Source organism: Vigna angularis, chromosome 1, assembly GCF_016808095.1.
Source record: "Vigna angularis cultivar LongXiaoDou No.4 chromosome 1, ASM1680809v1, whole genome shotgun sequence".
NCBI classification, from domain to species: domain Eukaryota; kingdom Viridiplantae; phylum Streptophyta; class Magnoliopsida; order Fabales; family Fabaceae; genus Vigna; species Vigna angularis.
Window position 1 is genome coordinate 24,210 of NC_068970.1, and position 16,202 is coordinate 40,411.

General features: G+C 33.1%; 2 protein-coding genes across 3 annotated transcripts; both read left to right on the forward strand.

The window, feature by feature from the left end:
- Nucleotides 1-1,579: 1,579 nt before the first annotated feature.
- Nucleotides 1,580-4,988, forward strand: LOC108347857 (ankyrin repeat protein SKIP35). 2 transcript variants are annotated; one of them, XM_017587303.2, is made up of 4 exons: nucleotides 1,580-1,718; nucleotides 2,287-3,043; nucleotides 3,267-3,699; nucleotides 4,084-4,988. In XM_017587303.2, the coding sequence occupies exons 2-4, from the start codon at nucleotides 2,451-2,453 to the stop codon at nucleotides 4,888-4,890; spliced, it is 1,833 nt and encodes a 610-aa protein (XP_017442792.1). In that variant the 5' UTR covers nucleotides 1,580-1,718; nucleotides 2,287-2,450; the 3' UTR covers nucleotides 4,891-4,988. The 2 variants fall into 2 exon arrangements, with proteins under 2 accessions (XP_017442792.1, XP_017442801.1); XM_017587312.2 differs by having other exon boundaries at nucleotides 1,588-1,718; nucleotides 2,316-3,043.
- Nucleotides 4,989-7,495: 2,507 nt separating this feature from the next.
- LOC108320399 (outer envelope pore protein 37, chloroplastic) lies at nucleotides 7,496-13,889 on the forward strand. Its single transcript, XM_017551809.2, has 6 exons — nucleotides 7,496-8,059; nucleotides 8,136-8,225; nucleotides 8,313-8,483; nucleotides 8,810-8,904; nucleotides 10,596-10,716; nucleotides 13,484-13,889. Exons 1-6 carry the CDS (start codon nucleotides 7,655-7,657, stop codon nucleotides 13,613-13,615), a joined length of 1,014 nt encoding a protein of 337 aa, XP_017407298.1. The 5' UTR covers nucleotides 7,496-7,654; the 3' UTR covers nucleotides 13,616-13,889.
- Nucleotides 13,890-16,202: the final 2,313 nt, after the last annotated feature.

Here is a 16,202-nt window from a genome sequence, read left to right on the forward strand (position 1 = left end):
AAAAATGTAGAGAATTTTTTTAATAGATCATTGTATTACAAGGACTTTTTTATATTATATAAATACATTTTTTATTATAATTTATTATTTTAATTCAAAAACTAATTAATAAAAAGGTAAAATAAATTTGGCATATACTAAAAAAGAATCTTTACAGATGATATAGGTGATTTATTTATAATATAAATAATTTTATTTTATGGATAGTTATTTAAATTTGAGAAAATAATTACTGAAGGAGTAAATTAGAGTTGTCAAAATAGGCCTTCCGGCCCGGCTCACCACGGGTTGGTCACTTAGTGAGCCAACTCAATCCGGTTAATTTATTAGCGAGTCAGAAAAATTCGAACCGGTCTGACCCATCACGGGTTGGTGGGTAAACGGGTTGGCTCACTGGTTCACTTAATTACAATTTTTTTTAAATAAAAAAAAGTTACAAACTTTCTATAATTTAAATCGACACAAATTTCACTTCCAAATTTAATTAATTTTGAAAATAAAGAATTTAAATAATTTTTTCAAGCAAAATCAAAATAATAAATATTTTTTTATAAAATTAAAATTAAATTTTAATAAAATAAAATTAGGTAGGTGGGTTGGTGGGTCAACCCAGCCCACCACGGGTTCAATCCGCATGAGTTGGGTTTAAATGAGTCGGGTTCAAATCTGACCCACATAAAGAAAAATACAATTTTTTCAAATCCAACCCGACTCAAACCCGTGGTGAGCTAAGTTAACCTGTAGATTGTGACCATTTTGACAGTTCTAAGTAAAACTAAAAAAAAAAAAATTATATAATCCAATAGGCTTTATTAATTATTAATAATTAATAACTAATAATATACTAGTACAATGTCTTGCATATATAATCATTTCCAAACTTGTGTGCATAAATATATTGTTATTACACATGTAATATTAAACAATCTGTTTTAAATCAAGTTTTACCTGTTTAAATTGGAATGTGAAATCTCTTTGATAATTAAAATAAGACTTTATTAGGTTTTAAGACTCTAGTAAATTTAAATATTTTAAACTGAACCTTTATTGATTTTTGTAGTGGATTGAGTTTTTAAAAATTTAACACTTTTTATTAATTAAATGATTTGGCTGTTTGGTTTCGGTCACTCTACCTACTTTTTATTATATGGATTTTATGGTTGTATAGTAATAAGTAGATGATATAATTTTATAATTTTATATTATTATAATTTTTTAATTTCATCCTTTTAAAATTGTATGATTCTAACTTATAAAATCCTAAAACTAAAAAATTATACTTGTATCACATATAATTCCCCAAACTACTACATCTTTTTTAACATTCCTAAACATCGTGATTATAACTATTTTTTTAAAGAGAATTTTAACTATTTTTTTAAAATTTTATCTAGTAAATAAAATGCTTTAGAGAGAATGAATGAGAGGCCGAGGTTGTGATGACAGTATTCAAGTCTAAAATTATTTGAGTTTTTTAAGAATTTAAAATGGATTCTGTTTATTTTGTCTAGAAAGAATATAGTTGATTTTGTTTGTATCAATCTTGAACACAAATCACGAGAACAATAAAAGAGAAGTTTAAAATAGGATATTATTACTGGCACACCTATATTTGGAGTTGGAAATGAAAGTATCAATTCAGGAACCATAACAAGAGGTGAGGTCAGGGAGCGGGTTTTCTTCTTCCACCCTTTTAATTTCTCTCCTCAAGCTGTCAGGTTTTCTATCAATTCATCCCTTTCCTCCCTACTGCTGTTTATCATATAAATTTTTTCTGTTCTGCCTCTTTTGTTGTCCCTTCTACCAACAGATACCGATCAACTGCTTGTAAAACAGTAACAGCTATTTTTCTTGAATTGTTTTATGCTAGTATGTGCAATTCTGATTAATCATCTCTAAGATTGGCTATTGCTCTCATCATATATCTTTGCACCATTTCGATTCTGTTTAGGGTTTATTTGTTCCACACCCGTGGGTTTGACACTATTATTTGCATTTGAAGCTATTGTTTGCCCTCGTTTGTCCATGCCCAAGATCGGAAGATTTGGATTCCTCTAATCTCATGTTATGCTTTATAATATGTTTTCATTAAAACGAAATGGAGGCAAACTAACAATTTATTTTCAGTATTCAACATTTACTCCTGTGTTTAGGGTTTTTAAATTCATAGAAGGATAGCATTTAGATTTACTTCGAGACTGAACTACTTTTTTCTTGTAATTTTTCTGACAAAAAGTTATATTATACTGGAAAACTGTGGATTATTAATTTTGTTTTTCTATTTAGTACTTGTTTTTCATGAATTTGAAAACCAGAAGCTAGAGTTCTCCTATTCAGTATCTCATGTGCTTTGAAGAATGCCTGTTAGACTTATCGGGGTTGATAAAGAAGACAGAGATCAGACAGATGAGAACATGACGTCTATCTAGTGTTTTAATACTTTATTTGTGATGGATGAGACTGAAGTGGAGAATCCTGTATTCATGGAAATTAAATCTGAGGATAACAAAATTGAATTCCATAGAAATGAAAATCAAGGTTTTGCATCTGATAAAGGAGAAGGTAGCAGCGTAGTTTTCTCAAGAGAAGCGCCACTTATGAGGAAAGAATCAAGAATGTCCACTTCTTATTGTTGCAATGCCAAGAAGCTCAAATCCAGGGCTGTTTCAATAGACTGTGAGCTGGGAAGTAATGAGAAAATTGGGTTGGAGAAGAAACTATGTAGACAAGACAGGATTGAGTTGGGTCGGTTGTTTCAGGGTGCAGTGAGTTCCCATGATTGGGAGCTTGCAGAAAGTTTGATTTTGGTTGCTGATCCCCAGACGCTCAATGATGCCTTGTGTATCACGCTGGATTCCATCTGGTTCTTGAGCTCAGAGCTAGAGCTTAATGGGATAATGGGATTTATCAAGAAGATCATTGCTAATGGTGCTTATGACTTCACAAGAGCTGCTCTAAGGACTTCATTCCTTGCTTCATGTGTCTCTGCTTGCCAGAGTAGAACAATGAGTCTGGCTGATACAGTTGCTGTAATGGCCCAAAGGTATGACTTGCCCACATCTGTTGTACTTTTTTATTATTTTTTGTGTAAGGGGAAAAAATTCAGTCATCAATGAAGTATTAGATTCGGAAGAGTGTTATTTTTGTTTGGAGAAGGGTGGTGATGTTGAGAGAATGTGTCTTTTTAGAGCAAAACGTAAAATCCTAAATATTGGTTTTAAATTAATGGTATTTGAAATTCGTGCATGAACTCTGCTTTTTGCTAGGTTGCATGAGCGTCTCCAGGAATGTAATGGAGATGAAGTATTGAAGGCAGAAGCTGGCGCTAAGGTTCAAAAGTTTACTGAATGGGCTTTGAAGTGTATAGGCATCCATTCGCGACTGCAGGATGATACGGAAAATGTGATACACAGTTCAGCTGTTGAAATCCAGCTTCGGTTATCTGCCTTTAAGACATTCCTTGATCTTGCTGGCAACCGCCTTACAGGGAAGGACTTCAGTGAGGCCTTTGATGCGGCTTGTTTTCCTCTTACTCTTTTCTCAAGCTCATTTGATCCAGGCTGGGCATTTGGCTTGTCAGCTACAGTGATCCAAGGGCTGCTGGGCATGCTAGTGGAGGGTGGTGCAGACAATGTCAATCAGTGTTTCCTGGAGGCTTCACGTTTTGGTAGTACAGAACTTGTGCGCATACTATTGCAGGTGATGTGTCTACGATCTTTTTCTTTCTCAATCTACGAATTAATGCTTCTCCAGCATGTTTAGTGGGTGTTGGCCAACTTTTGTTATGATAGTTAGAAGAAGAACTTTTTCCATGGTGGCTGAAGGCATACTTATAGTTATGATGCATTTAGTGTCATATCAAAGGATCATGTAGATACGATGTTGGTTTTAACATTGGTGTTATTTTATAACTTGGTAGCATCTCTATAGCATATTTTGGAAGAATATGGGGGCAAGAGGTTTATTCATTACCATTTCCTCTTGTGTGTGTGTGTGTAGTAGTGAACTGCTGTTTTTATATTATAGTCTGCTGAAATTTGTTGGTTCATGTTTGTATGCCATGCTGGAAATCAATCTATGCAGATTGCACAAAGAAACAGCTTGGATGTTGATGTTGACTTGGCACTGGGTTTTGCCTCCCATTATGGCAAGATAGGAACTATGGAGTGCTTGGTGGAAGAGGGAAATGCTATAGCCTTTTTAGGCCCTTTGATGCGAGCTGCTGAGAGGGGTTGCATGCAAGTTGTTGAGTGGTTTGTGCAGAGGGGTTGCCGCGACATGGAGCTCTGTCTTGCCCTTACAGCAGCCACTTCTAGCTGCCAAGTTCACATTGCAGCTTATCTTCTGCCGCACGTACCTCAGCAGGTCCTTGCAGCACTTAGTGTTGAAATTCTAAAGGCTGCTGGTGAGCGGAGTGGTGGATCTCTCGATGGTGTAGCATTTCTCCTTCAATCTGACTTCTTAGGTGATCCTGCAGCTACTTATGCCGTTGCAGATATTATTGCTAAATCAGAGGATGAGGCTGTTGCACCTGAGCTGAAGACTTTTCTTAAGGAGCATTGGTCAGAAGGAGCTTATAAGGAGGGATTAAGGTTAGGGCAAGAACATCACATGAACCTTGCGAGAATCATTAAATGGGGCGAGTCTCCTATTTGCTTGAGAGATCTTCCTGCCCCCTTGACGGTGGCAATTGCTTACCTCCCACTTTATAGAGAGTGTGTCAAGGCAGGTGGCTGTTTGTATTCACAACGGCTTAGGGGACAACTGGTTGAAGCCGCTAGAAGGCTGGGGAATAGAGTTTTGGATGAAGTGACCCATGGTAGAGAGCTAGTGGTCGTTTTGGAACAGCATCTTCCTCACTTTTTGCTCCATCCCACCAGCATTGCTTAGCTATATTCGGTTGTCAATACTCTGAATTTTTTATTTCCTTTTGACACCCATCTTTATTACGTAATGAATGGCACCATTGATAATTTTTATCTGGGAAATAGCTTTAAATGTAGTATCATCCCTCTTTATAGCTCAGTATCTTAAATGTGCATATTTTTTGTCTAAAGGATAAACCATTGTTTCTTGAAGAATGGGAAGAAAAACAAAACCAAGTTTGAAGTATTGGTAGGAGGACGTCGAAGTAAAGATGAAAAAAGGTTACTCCAATTAATAACTGATATGTTTTCTATGGGTAGTTTGATATGTAAATTTTAAATGGTTGTACAAAATCTTTTATGTAAACTTTTATTAATATAAAAATATTGAAATTTGCAATTCTTATTTAGTTGATTTTGATAAAGAAGCTATAATAACATAAATTGGTGTTATTCCATATTTTATTTTAAAATACCTAAATAGAAAGAATATATCTGAACATGCATAAACAACTGAGATTGGTTCTCTCAAATTAGTAAGGAAAGATTATTTTTTTATGATTGTTATTACCTTCATTATTTTAATCATTAGTTTGTTTGTTACACAGAGTGAGTTTGTATCATGTAGGAATTTATGGATTAATCACTTAATTTTCAGTTGTTACTGACTTAAAATTTAAGAAAACCATAACATTATAATGTGCACTTGATTTAAGTGTCTATTGGTTTCTTATAAAAATTTATAGATTAATCACAATATAACATCTCAAATAATAGTATAAACAATTAACAATTAAGTCAAACAAAACATAATTAATAAAACAAAGATAGATAATTCAGAAACTCAAGAATATTATTAAACGTTCAAAATAAATCTAGAATTTATTTACAAAGGTAAGGAAAGTATGAATCAAATATAAAATAAGTATTTTAAAAGAGTTTTGAACAAAAAATTGAAATCCTAAACTACATAGTTACATCATCACCTCTTTCTAGAAGTAGCTCAATTTTTGCTTCCTCACTTACACCATAAAAGTGATTGCAAAAAAAATAATAATATGAGAAGACACAAACAAAAGAAAAGACAAGCTAATATAAAAAAAATCTATCGTATAATTACTAAACAAGTAAGATTGATATGTCAAGTCAATAATACACATATTAATGTTGGATTAGAAGTTCTAACACTTGTGTTAATCATATGGCTCAAATTCACAAATAACATTTTTTCTTCCATTTTTCTTTTTCTCCAATTTTTTTCTCTCTAATCCATCTCCCACCATCATGCTATTCAAATATCACCATCTACCTTTATCTTCGTCGTATCCTCGATATCCATCTACACTCAAACATCACCCTCTCTAACTTTTATTTTTCCTCCATTCTTTACACTTCACATGGATCAGATTCTTCAACACCTCCATTATATTCATCATTAACACAACACCCCATTCCATTTCTCCCTCCATCTCTATGTGCTCATCTCCAAAAACACCCAACATCTCCATTTCCTCCTTTATTTTCTAAACTTCATCTTCTCAATTCAAAATAACCCAAATAACAAATTAATTTATTGTAATTACTACATAAACATCAAATAAGTATATAACAAAAATTTAATAAAATAAAGTGATGAAAATATGAAAATAAAAAAAAATAAAAAATATGTTCAAATTATGTAACTTTCTTTTTTATCTTTGAATTGAAACATCTAAAATTATAAAATTATGTCAATACAAAAATTATTACCTAAATGTTCATATGATGCTTATAAGTAATGGAATCAAATATAGAAAGATGTCTATAAAAATAAAATAAGGAACAATCTAAAAATAATATGATGCTTGTAAGTAATAAAATCAAATTACAGAAACATGTGAATAAAAATAAAAAAAAAGAAAAAAGAAAATTGTATCTTTTATTTAATACCTAAATATCTCCCTATAATGGCAACAAATAATATAGTTGGGTTTCCATGATAAAAGCACAATTTAAAATTTTTACTATGATAAAACTAAAATAAATTAAAATAAAACAAATGTTAATATGATAAAATAATCTGTTATTATAATTTCAATTCACATATCTCATGGTTTGAAAATATAATCAGTTTGGCGCCTTTTAAAATTTGTATTCATGTTTTTCACTTTTCAAGAAGCAAAGACCTAAAATAGAAAAATATTGAAATAACTTAATTAAGATTTAATTTAATAATAAACTTAATTACTTTTAATTAAATTTCTATTAAAAATATTTTATTAACGTATTCAAAATTTAGATACGAGTAATTGTCATTTTGCAGTTAATTTAAAAGTGATATAGATATTGTTTTACATGTTTATTTTTAGAAAATAAAAAATAACTTAATTAAATTTTAAGTCTGTATCATATTTTTACTTAAATTTTATTAAAAGGTGTTGTATTAAAAATTTGAAATTTTATATTCTTTAATTATTATTTTTTAATTACGGTACCATGATCCGTTATTTAAGAAAATAGTACTTGAATAAGAGAGAAAAAAAAGGAAATTATGAAATTCTTATTAAAGCTTAATTTAAGTTCATTTAACCAATGCAAGTCCAAAATAAAATAATTCATGACAGAAAAAAGTATGAAGACTATCAGATTATATTTTATTTTTTATGAACCGGGCATGGGAACAATCTGATGGGGATAGAATATTGGTTCGATACAAAAACCTTAGCACTTAGCAGTGGCAGGTGACCCTAGAAATAGAGGTGTAGAAGGTAGTGGCTTTCACGGTAACTACAGAGAATAGGAGGTTGGAGATGGAATCGGCAGCTGGAAACCCTAATTATATCATGGTCCCATCCGCAGGAGCACCCGCGGCGGTTGAGCCACAGTCACAGTTGCCTCTGGCAGTGACATCAACTCGCAACTGTAAGCGAAATCTCTTCTCATTTCCGAGGAGACCAACCCTCAGAGTTACATCCGAGTTCGACAGTGAAAGCGCAATCTTCTTCCATAAAATTTCTTGCAAGTTGTTGGACAGCCTTGCCAAGTTCAAGTTTTCATTCAACCACAGTGGCAAAGGCGACATCTCCGAACCCCAAATCGGCTTTGTATCCAAACACCTTAGCCTCCACTACGACCTTGAAGACCATAATGCTCTCGTTAAGACTTCTCTCGATGTTGGTCCCAGATTGCAACTCACTGCTGCTCACGATGTCAAGGTCTTATTTCTGCCTCTGCATCTCCCATTCTTTTAATTCTTTACATTCTCATGTCTCTCTTCTTTCTTCTCCTAAGGCTCAACAAGGAGAGGTTACCATGCTTGCAAACTTCGCCCATCCTGGCTATTCACTTCAACTATCAACTCCAGTTCCATCCGTTGGATTGGTCTGTATTACGAATCATCTTATCTTGACGCAAAAACACAATACTACTATTATATATCATCCTTTTCTTGTTTGAATTCTACCGCAGCCGAAAGCAACCTTAAGATTTCCTCTTGGTGAAGTTTCTCTGCAAGAGAAAGAAGAGGAGGAGGTCAAGTCTTTGTTGTCAGTCAGTGGGATTCTTAAAGGACAATTTTTGAGTGGAGTCTGCTCTGCCCAGTACAAAGATGAAGAAGTGAAATTAAGATACTGCTATAAGGTACTTTCCTGGTTTTAGGATTATTGTTTGTGGAGCATTACAACTTACTTCCCAATCATTGTTATCCTGACAAAAGGGAAGTGCTGACAACACACTCTCCATGCTTCTTCTAAGACTTAATTAGTGGTTAAAATTTTTTGGAACTATGAAATCTTGAGTGAGACCCACAAACTTTTGTATTTTCAGTTGTGTAAATTATAATACAGTGTTGTTCTTCGTATATATCATAAGTTTATCGCCTAGGGAATCAATTATTTTGCCCATCATTTGTATTTGGTTGTCAGATACTACCTTGTGCCTACTGTTGAATGTTTAAATAAATGCAGGACGACGAAATGTCATTTCTTCCAATACTTTCTCTTCCTTCAAATGCCCCATCTTTTGCCTTTAAGCGTCGGTTTGGTCCTTCTGACAAATTAAGGTTATAACACTTTCTTAAGAACCTTTCATTTGTGCATTCACTGTTTTTGTTGCACTCCAATTTCTCGGTAGATGATAGATAAGTTGCTTTTAACTGAGTTTGAAAAACTATGCATGTTAATTGTAACTACATAATGTACGCCTTAATTATTGGGCTATAATTGTTGTATTATTGTAGATTCTTGAATATCGGGTTACGTTTATCCTATCTACACTTAACATGAAATAAAATCTTTGAAACTTGCTACGATACCTGGCTTCATCTTCACAATAACATAAGATCCATCTAAAAATCCTTTTAAAAAACTAGATTCCACAATACTTTTGGAATATCTGCAAATTGACCTTGTGAAGGTACATATGGAGTACAAATTAAATTGCAATTAAGCTTTTCCTTATTAAAATGCCTATCCACTTCGTTGTGTTTTTTTTTATCATACTGAAAAGGATTCTAAGCTATATTGATCACTTACTTATTATCACAATAGAGCTTTATAGGTCGGTCCATCCCATTTAATGTTTAAGCTTTCTAAGATAATTTAATTTCCAATCAAAGCATTTCACAAATTCCTTGTCCCATGGATTGGAACTCGGCTTCAGCACTACATTGAGCCACAATATTAAGCCTTTTTACTTTACAAGTTACTAGTTTCCTCCAAGAAAGGTACAACATCAAGTAGAGGATCTCCAATCAACTATTTACCCTGCATAGTTAGTATCTTTGTAAGCTTTAAGAATTGTATTCCAATTTGGTTTTTGCAACTTAGAGGATATTGACACATGTGAAGGACACTTTGGACCGAGTTGTTGTTTTCGAAACATGGCATAAATACTTTTAATAAAGTATTTGGCTACTGTGACTTTGATTAGTGTGCTGATAAAAGTGACAGAATTGTACAGCAGGGTATGTGTTTATAATGCGTGGCATTGTACTCAAAGAGCTTATTTTTCATATTGTAAGATTCATAAACATTTAAAAAATGTAACATATGAGACATAGAAACATGTCTAGATGTAATGCAATCAACAATAACAACCACAATTCAAAAAGAGTGGTTGTATAATTGGCAAATTAGGTTAATGTTATACTGGTTGGATTGGGCTAAGTTAAGTTGTATAATCCAACTCCTTTGTTAAATGGAAAAAAAATTGGGCTGATAAATGTTTGATCCAAAGAAAATAAGAATAAATATAGAAAATATAATCCTTAAATAATAATTAATTTTAAATAGAAAATATAGTAAAAAATATAAGAATAAATATGTACTAATTTAAATAATGTTAAGAATATTTTATAAAGAAAATAAAAAAAAAAACAAAAAACGTTTTAACCTGAGTTTGTGTATGCTTGTCTATGCTTTTAACCAGAGTTTACTGGTAAAATGGTAGTACAGTTGGAAAAAAGCCTATTCTATGTTCTTCCTACGTGATATGGTTGAACATTCATGTTTAGTTATTATTTACCTTTCTCAATTTTCGTATTTATAATTTTAATCTTGTAAGTTAAGCTACAATCCCAGTTTGTTTCGTCATAGCTGCTATTGTTTTATATTCCTGTTTAGTTAACTAATTCAGATGTTGATTACCTGCTATACATTTTATGCATTATAGTATTTCAGTGACACATTTTAATTAAAAGAATCAGTTTGCCTATTTATTGATGTGTGTTTCTTCTAAATGCTTAATGTATAGCTACTGGTATAATTGTGATTCCAACTATTGGAGTGCTGTGTACAAGCGCACCTATGGTAAAGATTTCAAATTTAAAGCTGGTTATGATTCAGAGGTTCGCCTTGGTTGGGCATCTCTTTGGGTAAGTGCTTCATTTTTCAATTATGTAATTCATATTCAATATCATTGATACCCTTTGTTATGATTATAATTCCTAGTTTTTAGTAACAGTCTTTTTATTTCTCAAATATTAATGCTTAATTTGGCAATAACATACATACTCGCACCAATACTCTTGTCTTCAATATTTATTTGATAGAAGACATGAATCTGTCAAATAAAGTAAGTAAAATATCAGTGGAGTTGCATACTTCTAGTGGTAATTCCTTACACTGTCCCAGATCCCCCCCTTGATGGAGCAAATCGTTAAGTGACCCCAGGGTTAATTAGTATAATAATTTGAGATTTAGTAAGCTTTGGACTGAGCTAATTAGAGAGACAACTCATGTTGCCTATAAAACAATTCTTACTCTGACCTCTAAAATTATTAGCTGACTTTTCATGTTGAGATAAACGTTTACTCTTTGTATTCGAGGACAGAGAAACCTCCTAAAGAGAGAGGAAGAGAAATTACCTTTTACTTGATTTTCCATAACAGAACTTACAATCATATATATAACCAACCCTTCTAACAATATTTCCTAATGGGTAACAAACTTGCACTGCACAATGCAAAAGGTTCTAGAACTTTGTTGACTCATTAACTACTAAGGAATAAAATCATCCTTGTGACTCACACGGGTTTGGATCTCTCACTGCTAATAGTATTGCATGGATGGATTACTGCAACAATACCCTACCCATGAGATTCAACCTTGCCCTCAAGGTTGTACAAGGATTTCAGCTCATCCGCAAATTTCCCAAGAGGTGTCATCAGTGGGCAGACCCAGCCATTGAACCAAAACAAAGGTGGTTGGCGTGTTATTGATGTCCCCAGTTTTAAAGTCGAGAATAGCTAGTGGATTGATGAGGGGGTGACTACCAATGAAATTAAGTTGAAGGTGATCAGTCGCAGCTGGGGAAGGACCGACATGTGGCTTCAGACAGGAGCACCAATGCCCGACAAGGCATTCAAGCGAAGCTGGGCCGGATTCGGGTCATCAGTGGTAACGGGTACTGCAAGAGTTGGCGGGTTGGGTTCCATAATTGAAGTATGCAAAGAAGAATCGACTGAGTCATCATCCCCTTCAGCAACCAACAACATGTAACATGTTGGGCAACGATGGTTGCGTGAGAATTTTTGGTCACAATTGAAACACAAGCCATGCTTACGTCGATAAGCCATTTTTGTCTCAGTTAATTGTTTAAAGCGTGTGCGCGGAGGAGGAGCAGGTAGAAGAGGTGGCAACTATTGCAGAAGAACTAAAGGAACCAGAGGTGGAGTGAACGGACGGGTCACCGGCGGCAACGGTCCTGGAAGATCACTACACGGTTGAACTAAACGAGTCAGATCATGGAACTTTTCCTCATGAAGACGAGCTAACCCAGAAGCTTGAGAGAGGTTTGAGGCTGTTGAGAAAGCACCTCACAGCGGATTTCCGGTTTTAACCCAGAAATGAAGCAACTCAAAATAAATTGGGGTTGCAAGTCAACAATTCGGTTAGCAAGAGCCTCAAACTCACTTAGATAAACCGCAATAGAGGAGGTTTGAGTTAGCTTGAAAAGCTTATCTCGAGGATCATCGAAGGCAGTGGGTGCGAAACGGGTCTCTAAAGATTGTAGTAATTGAGGCTAGGAGTGAATTTGCCTATTGCGGTACATCCACTGAAACCATGCAAGAGCATGACCTTCAAGGTAGAAAGACGTGACGGTGATCCATTCTTCGGCCGGTGTGGAATGATAATCAAAGAATTGAGAGATCTTGAAGATCCAGCCATGGGGTTAGAACCATCAAAGTGGGGAACATCTAGCTTGAGAAAATGGCGATGAGAGGAATGATTATCAGGTGAGGAAAATGGGGAAGGAGAAGGAGGTAGAGTAGGGGGCGGTTTTCAAGGGCTGAGAGGTGGAGATTCATGTCATCCATTTTGTAAATGACAAGGGACATGTTATGGAGCATCTCATCCATTTTTTTCGACTGAGTCTTGTGAACAGATTCTATCATGGTGGAAATCAACGAGAGCACCAAAATGTTGAGATAAACGTTTATTCTCTGTATTCGAGGACAGAGAAACCTCCTACAGAGAGAGGAAGAGAAAATACTTTTTACTTGATTTTCCATAACAAAACTTACAATCATATATATAACCAACCCTTCTAACAATATTTCCTAATGGGTAACAAACTTGCACTGCACAATGCAAAAGGTTTTAGAACTTTGTTGACTCATTAACTACTAATGAATAAAATCATCCTTGTGACGCACACGGGTTTGGATCTCTCACTGCTAATAGTATTGCTTGGATGGGTTACTGCAACAAGCACTTACATTTCAGACTATAATTGTTGATGCTTTCGAAATACATTGCACCTGCATTGTTGTTTTACATTTAGGCCCCGCTGAATACCATCTCCTGCACAAGGGATGCATGCATGCACTTCTTGAACCATGGAAGATAGTATATCAATATAGGAAAATGGTTTATTGGTTTCCTTTTTTTCTTTTCTTGAATGTTTAACTAAATTCCTTTTAAAACTTTGCTATTAACTTCTTTGTGTCAAGACTTCTGTTGGAATTCCAATTCTTGATTGCTTCAATTTATCTCTAAACTGTTAGATTATAATCTGCTTTTCAGTAGTGAGAAAATAGTCTGTCAAGTGTATATGCAGAGAAATTGTGGATGGTTGTGGATTCCACCTAAAGTATTTTGTTACCTGTTACTCGGAGTGACCACATTAGCTTCATTCAGGTTGGAGATGAAGGTGGAAAAGCTAAAACAGCCCCGATGCAGATGAAAGTTCAATTCATGCTTCAGGTGCCGCAAGACGACATCAAATCTTCTATTTTGATGTTTCGGATTAAGAAGAGATGGGACTTTTAAGGCTCGAGTGGTGGGGGACTTTACCTGTTTTCTATGTATAAAAAATTGGGTATCTCGGCTTTGTGCAGTTCCATGGCGTCGTAGTTTCATCCCTCCATATTCCACATACTTTTGCAAAAGGTATTGACCATTTAACAGTTTGATACTTCTCCAAGGGAGCTAATTTCTTAGCTGTGTAGCAGGCTGTAATTAGCTTCTTGTAACAATTTTCATCGTACAAAAAAAAAATTTGTAAAGATAATTTTCCGATTTATAAGTTGGCAGATTATTGTTATCGGATGCTGGCAATCCTGAAATTATCAGACTTTTAAAGCACATACTACTTTGTAGTTCTTTTTGGTCTAAACAAATTTCTTTCCTCTTTTTTACGGGATCAAATTAGGGGCATTTCTTTTAGGACTCCGAACTGTCCCTTTTTGTGCCTACGGAAAAAGTTCAAATTGTCCATGAGTGAAGAAAATTACAGAGCCCACTGCTTCCTGCACCCTTACAACTCCTAAATTCTGAAATTTTATTTTTATTTTTCATTAAAAATATATTAAAAACCCTAATTTGAGAGGTGGACACATTTTTCCCCTCTTCTTCCTCCCTCAACACCGCACTGCACCTCTTTCCATTTTTTGTCCTTGGCCTTCTCCATATTTATCGGCGACACTCTGCATCTCCATAATTTAGATAATTAGATAATGAATAATTAGATAATGAAGTGGGTGTAATGTAAGACTAATTGGGTATAAGTATAGAAAAATAATAAGGATGTGTGCAAGGACAAATGTTGGAAAATGTGATGGGTGTTTAGATTTTAGCAAACTGTGTTGTGTGCGCCTTTGTACACATGTATATAAACTATGAATGATAGTGAGAGGTCATAAAAGCGGTGAAATTTTGTCCTTGATATTATAACTTTGGTTAATTTTCCTTTTCATGTGTTGAATGGACTAGAAATTAAACAGAGTCAATTAAAGTTAGGTAACTTAAAAAAAAGTTACTCAATCCATTCCGATAATATCATTCAGAACGCTCAATCTGAAAACTTTTATATTATGTATTTTATAATATATTATAATTTAAAATAGAGATAGATAAGAGGTCAAAAAGGAAGATAATCAAATATGTACATGGTCATTTACGTCCTTGTATCTAATTTAAAAAATTAAATATTATCAATATATATTCATATATGTATCACGTCATAACAAGGATTTCTCATTAGATGAATTCAAACAAATATAAAAAAAATGAGTTCATTTGTCATCTTTACATCCAATGTAAAAACAAATTTTATAGGTAAATTCAATTAATGTATAATCGATAATTTTTAAGTTTTACCCTCATATTTCTAGTTTGTTTAAAGTTTACTTCATAAATTTAAAAATATTATTTACAACTAAAAACTAAACATTATATATTTAATACCAACAATTTAATCATAATGTTAATTATTTTTTAAACCTTCCATCATTATATTAAATATATAAATTAAAGTAAAGAGATAAAAACATAACATTGTTGATAGATTGCTTAAAAATTCCACTATAGTTCAAATCAAAATGCAAAAGGGAAAAAACATAAAAAGGCAAAATTGTGCTTGTTTATTGAGGTTTCACAAATAATTCTCTTTACAAAGTCACTCTGAAAGAAATTTGGAACTAAAAGGAGAATATGAAAGAAACAAAAAAAAAGTCAAGTTTAGAAAGTGTCAAATTTGATAAGAGAGTTTGAGTTGTAAAAGATGAAAGAGTTTGAGATAATTAAAGAACACTAAAAGCAAATTACTTAGAAAGAAACAAAACATTTATTACTTTGTTGGAAAACAAAATATTTTTCTATACTTATATTGACATAAGTGATACATGTCTTGTAATCACAAGAACAATCAAGATTAATGAGAGAAGATGGTGTAGTTGAAGATACTTTACTTCGTTATGACAAAAATGCTTTCAAAGTTAATAATTACTTAAGCAATATATAAAACCAAACTAGCAACACAAATTTTTCTATCTTATTTCTATTACAAGAAAATTAATCATTTTTCTATCTTATTTCTATTATAAAAAAATTAATCACCTGCAAAATAACTGTTGATGGAAATCAGATACAAAATGCCAAAAATGTGATCAATCACGACACCTGAAAATAATATACAAATCTCAATATTTCAATATGTCAATGTTGTAGAAGTTGAATTAGAATAGAGAAATTATTTATTGCACTATCATGTAACACAACTAACAAATTTGCAAAAAGGTTAACAAATAAATAATGGTTGTACAATACAAATCAAATATTTCTAGAAAATTTCCAATCACATGGTAGAAAAAAAAAACCATGGAAATTTAGCTACCATAGAATGAAAAAAAGAGTTGGAATTTAACTAAGTTATAAATTATTTTGACAGTTGTTACATATATTTAAACCACCGTAAAATTTGTTTTGGTTTGGAAGATGTTTACAATTAAAATCCATTTATTGGTCAAATTAACTTTTGAGATCTTATGTCATTGAGATTAATCAAAATTTGTTAAGTGTAGCATAGTTTTTGGATATTAATTGTAAATTATATAAAAATTTTGTTATTTTCTTAAAA

Coding starts and splice junctions, on each gene's coding strand:
- LOC108347857 (XM_017587303.2), top strand. CDS start 2,451: ATGGATGAGACTGAAGTGGAGAATCCTGTATTCATGGAAATTAAATCT. Junction 3,044..3,266: donor GTTGCTGTAATGGCCCAAAG/GTATGACTTGCC, acceptor GCTTTTTGCTAG/GTTGCATGAGCGTCTCCAGG. Junction 3,700..4,083: donor TTGTGCGCATACTATTGCAG/GTGATGTGTCTA, acceptor CAATCTATGCAG/ATTGCACAAAGAAACAGCTT.
- LOC108320399 (XM_017551809.2), top strand. CDS start 7,655: ATGGAATCGGCAGCTGGAAACCCTAATTATATCATGGTCCCATCCGCA. Junction 8,226..8,312: donor CAGTTCCATCCGTTGGATTG/GTCTGTATTACG, acceptor ATTCTACCGCAG/CCGAAAGCAACCTTAAGATT. Junction 10,717..13,483: donor TTGGTTGGGCATCTCTTTGG/GTAAGTGCTTCA, acceptor AGCTTCATTCAG/GTTGGAGATGAAGGTGGAAA.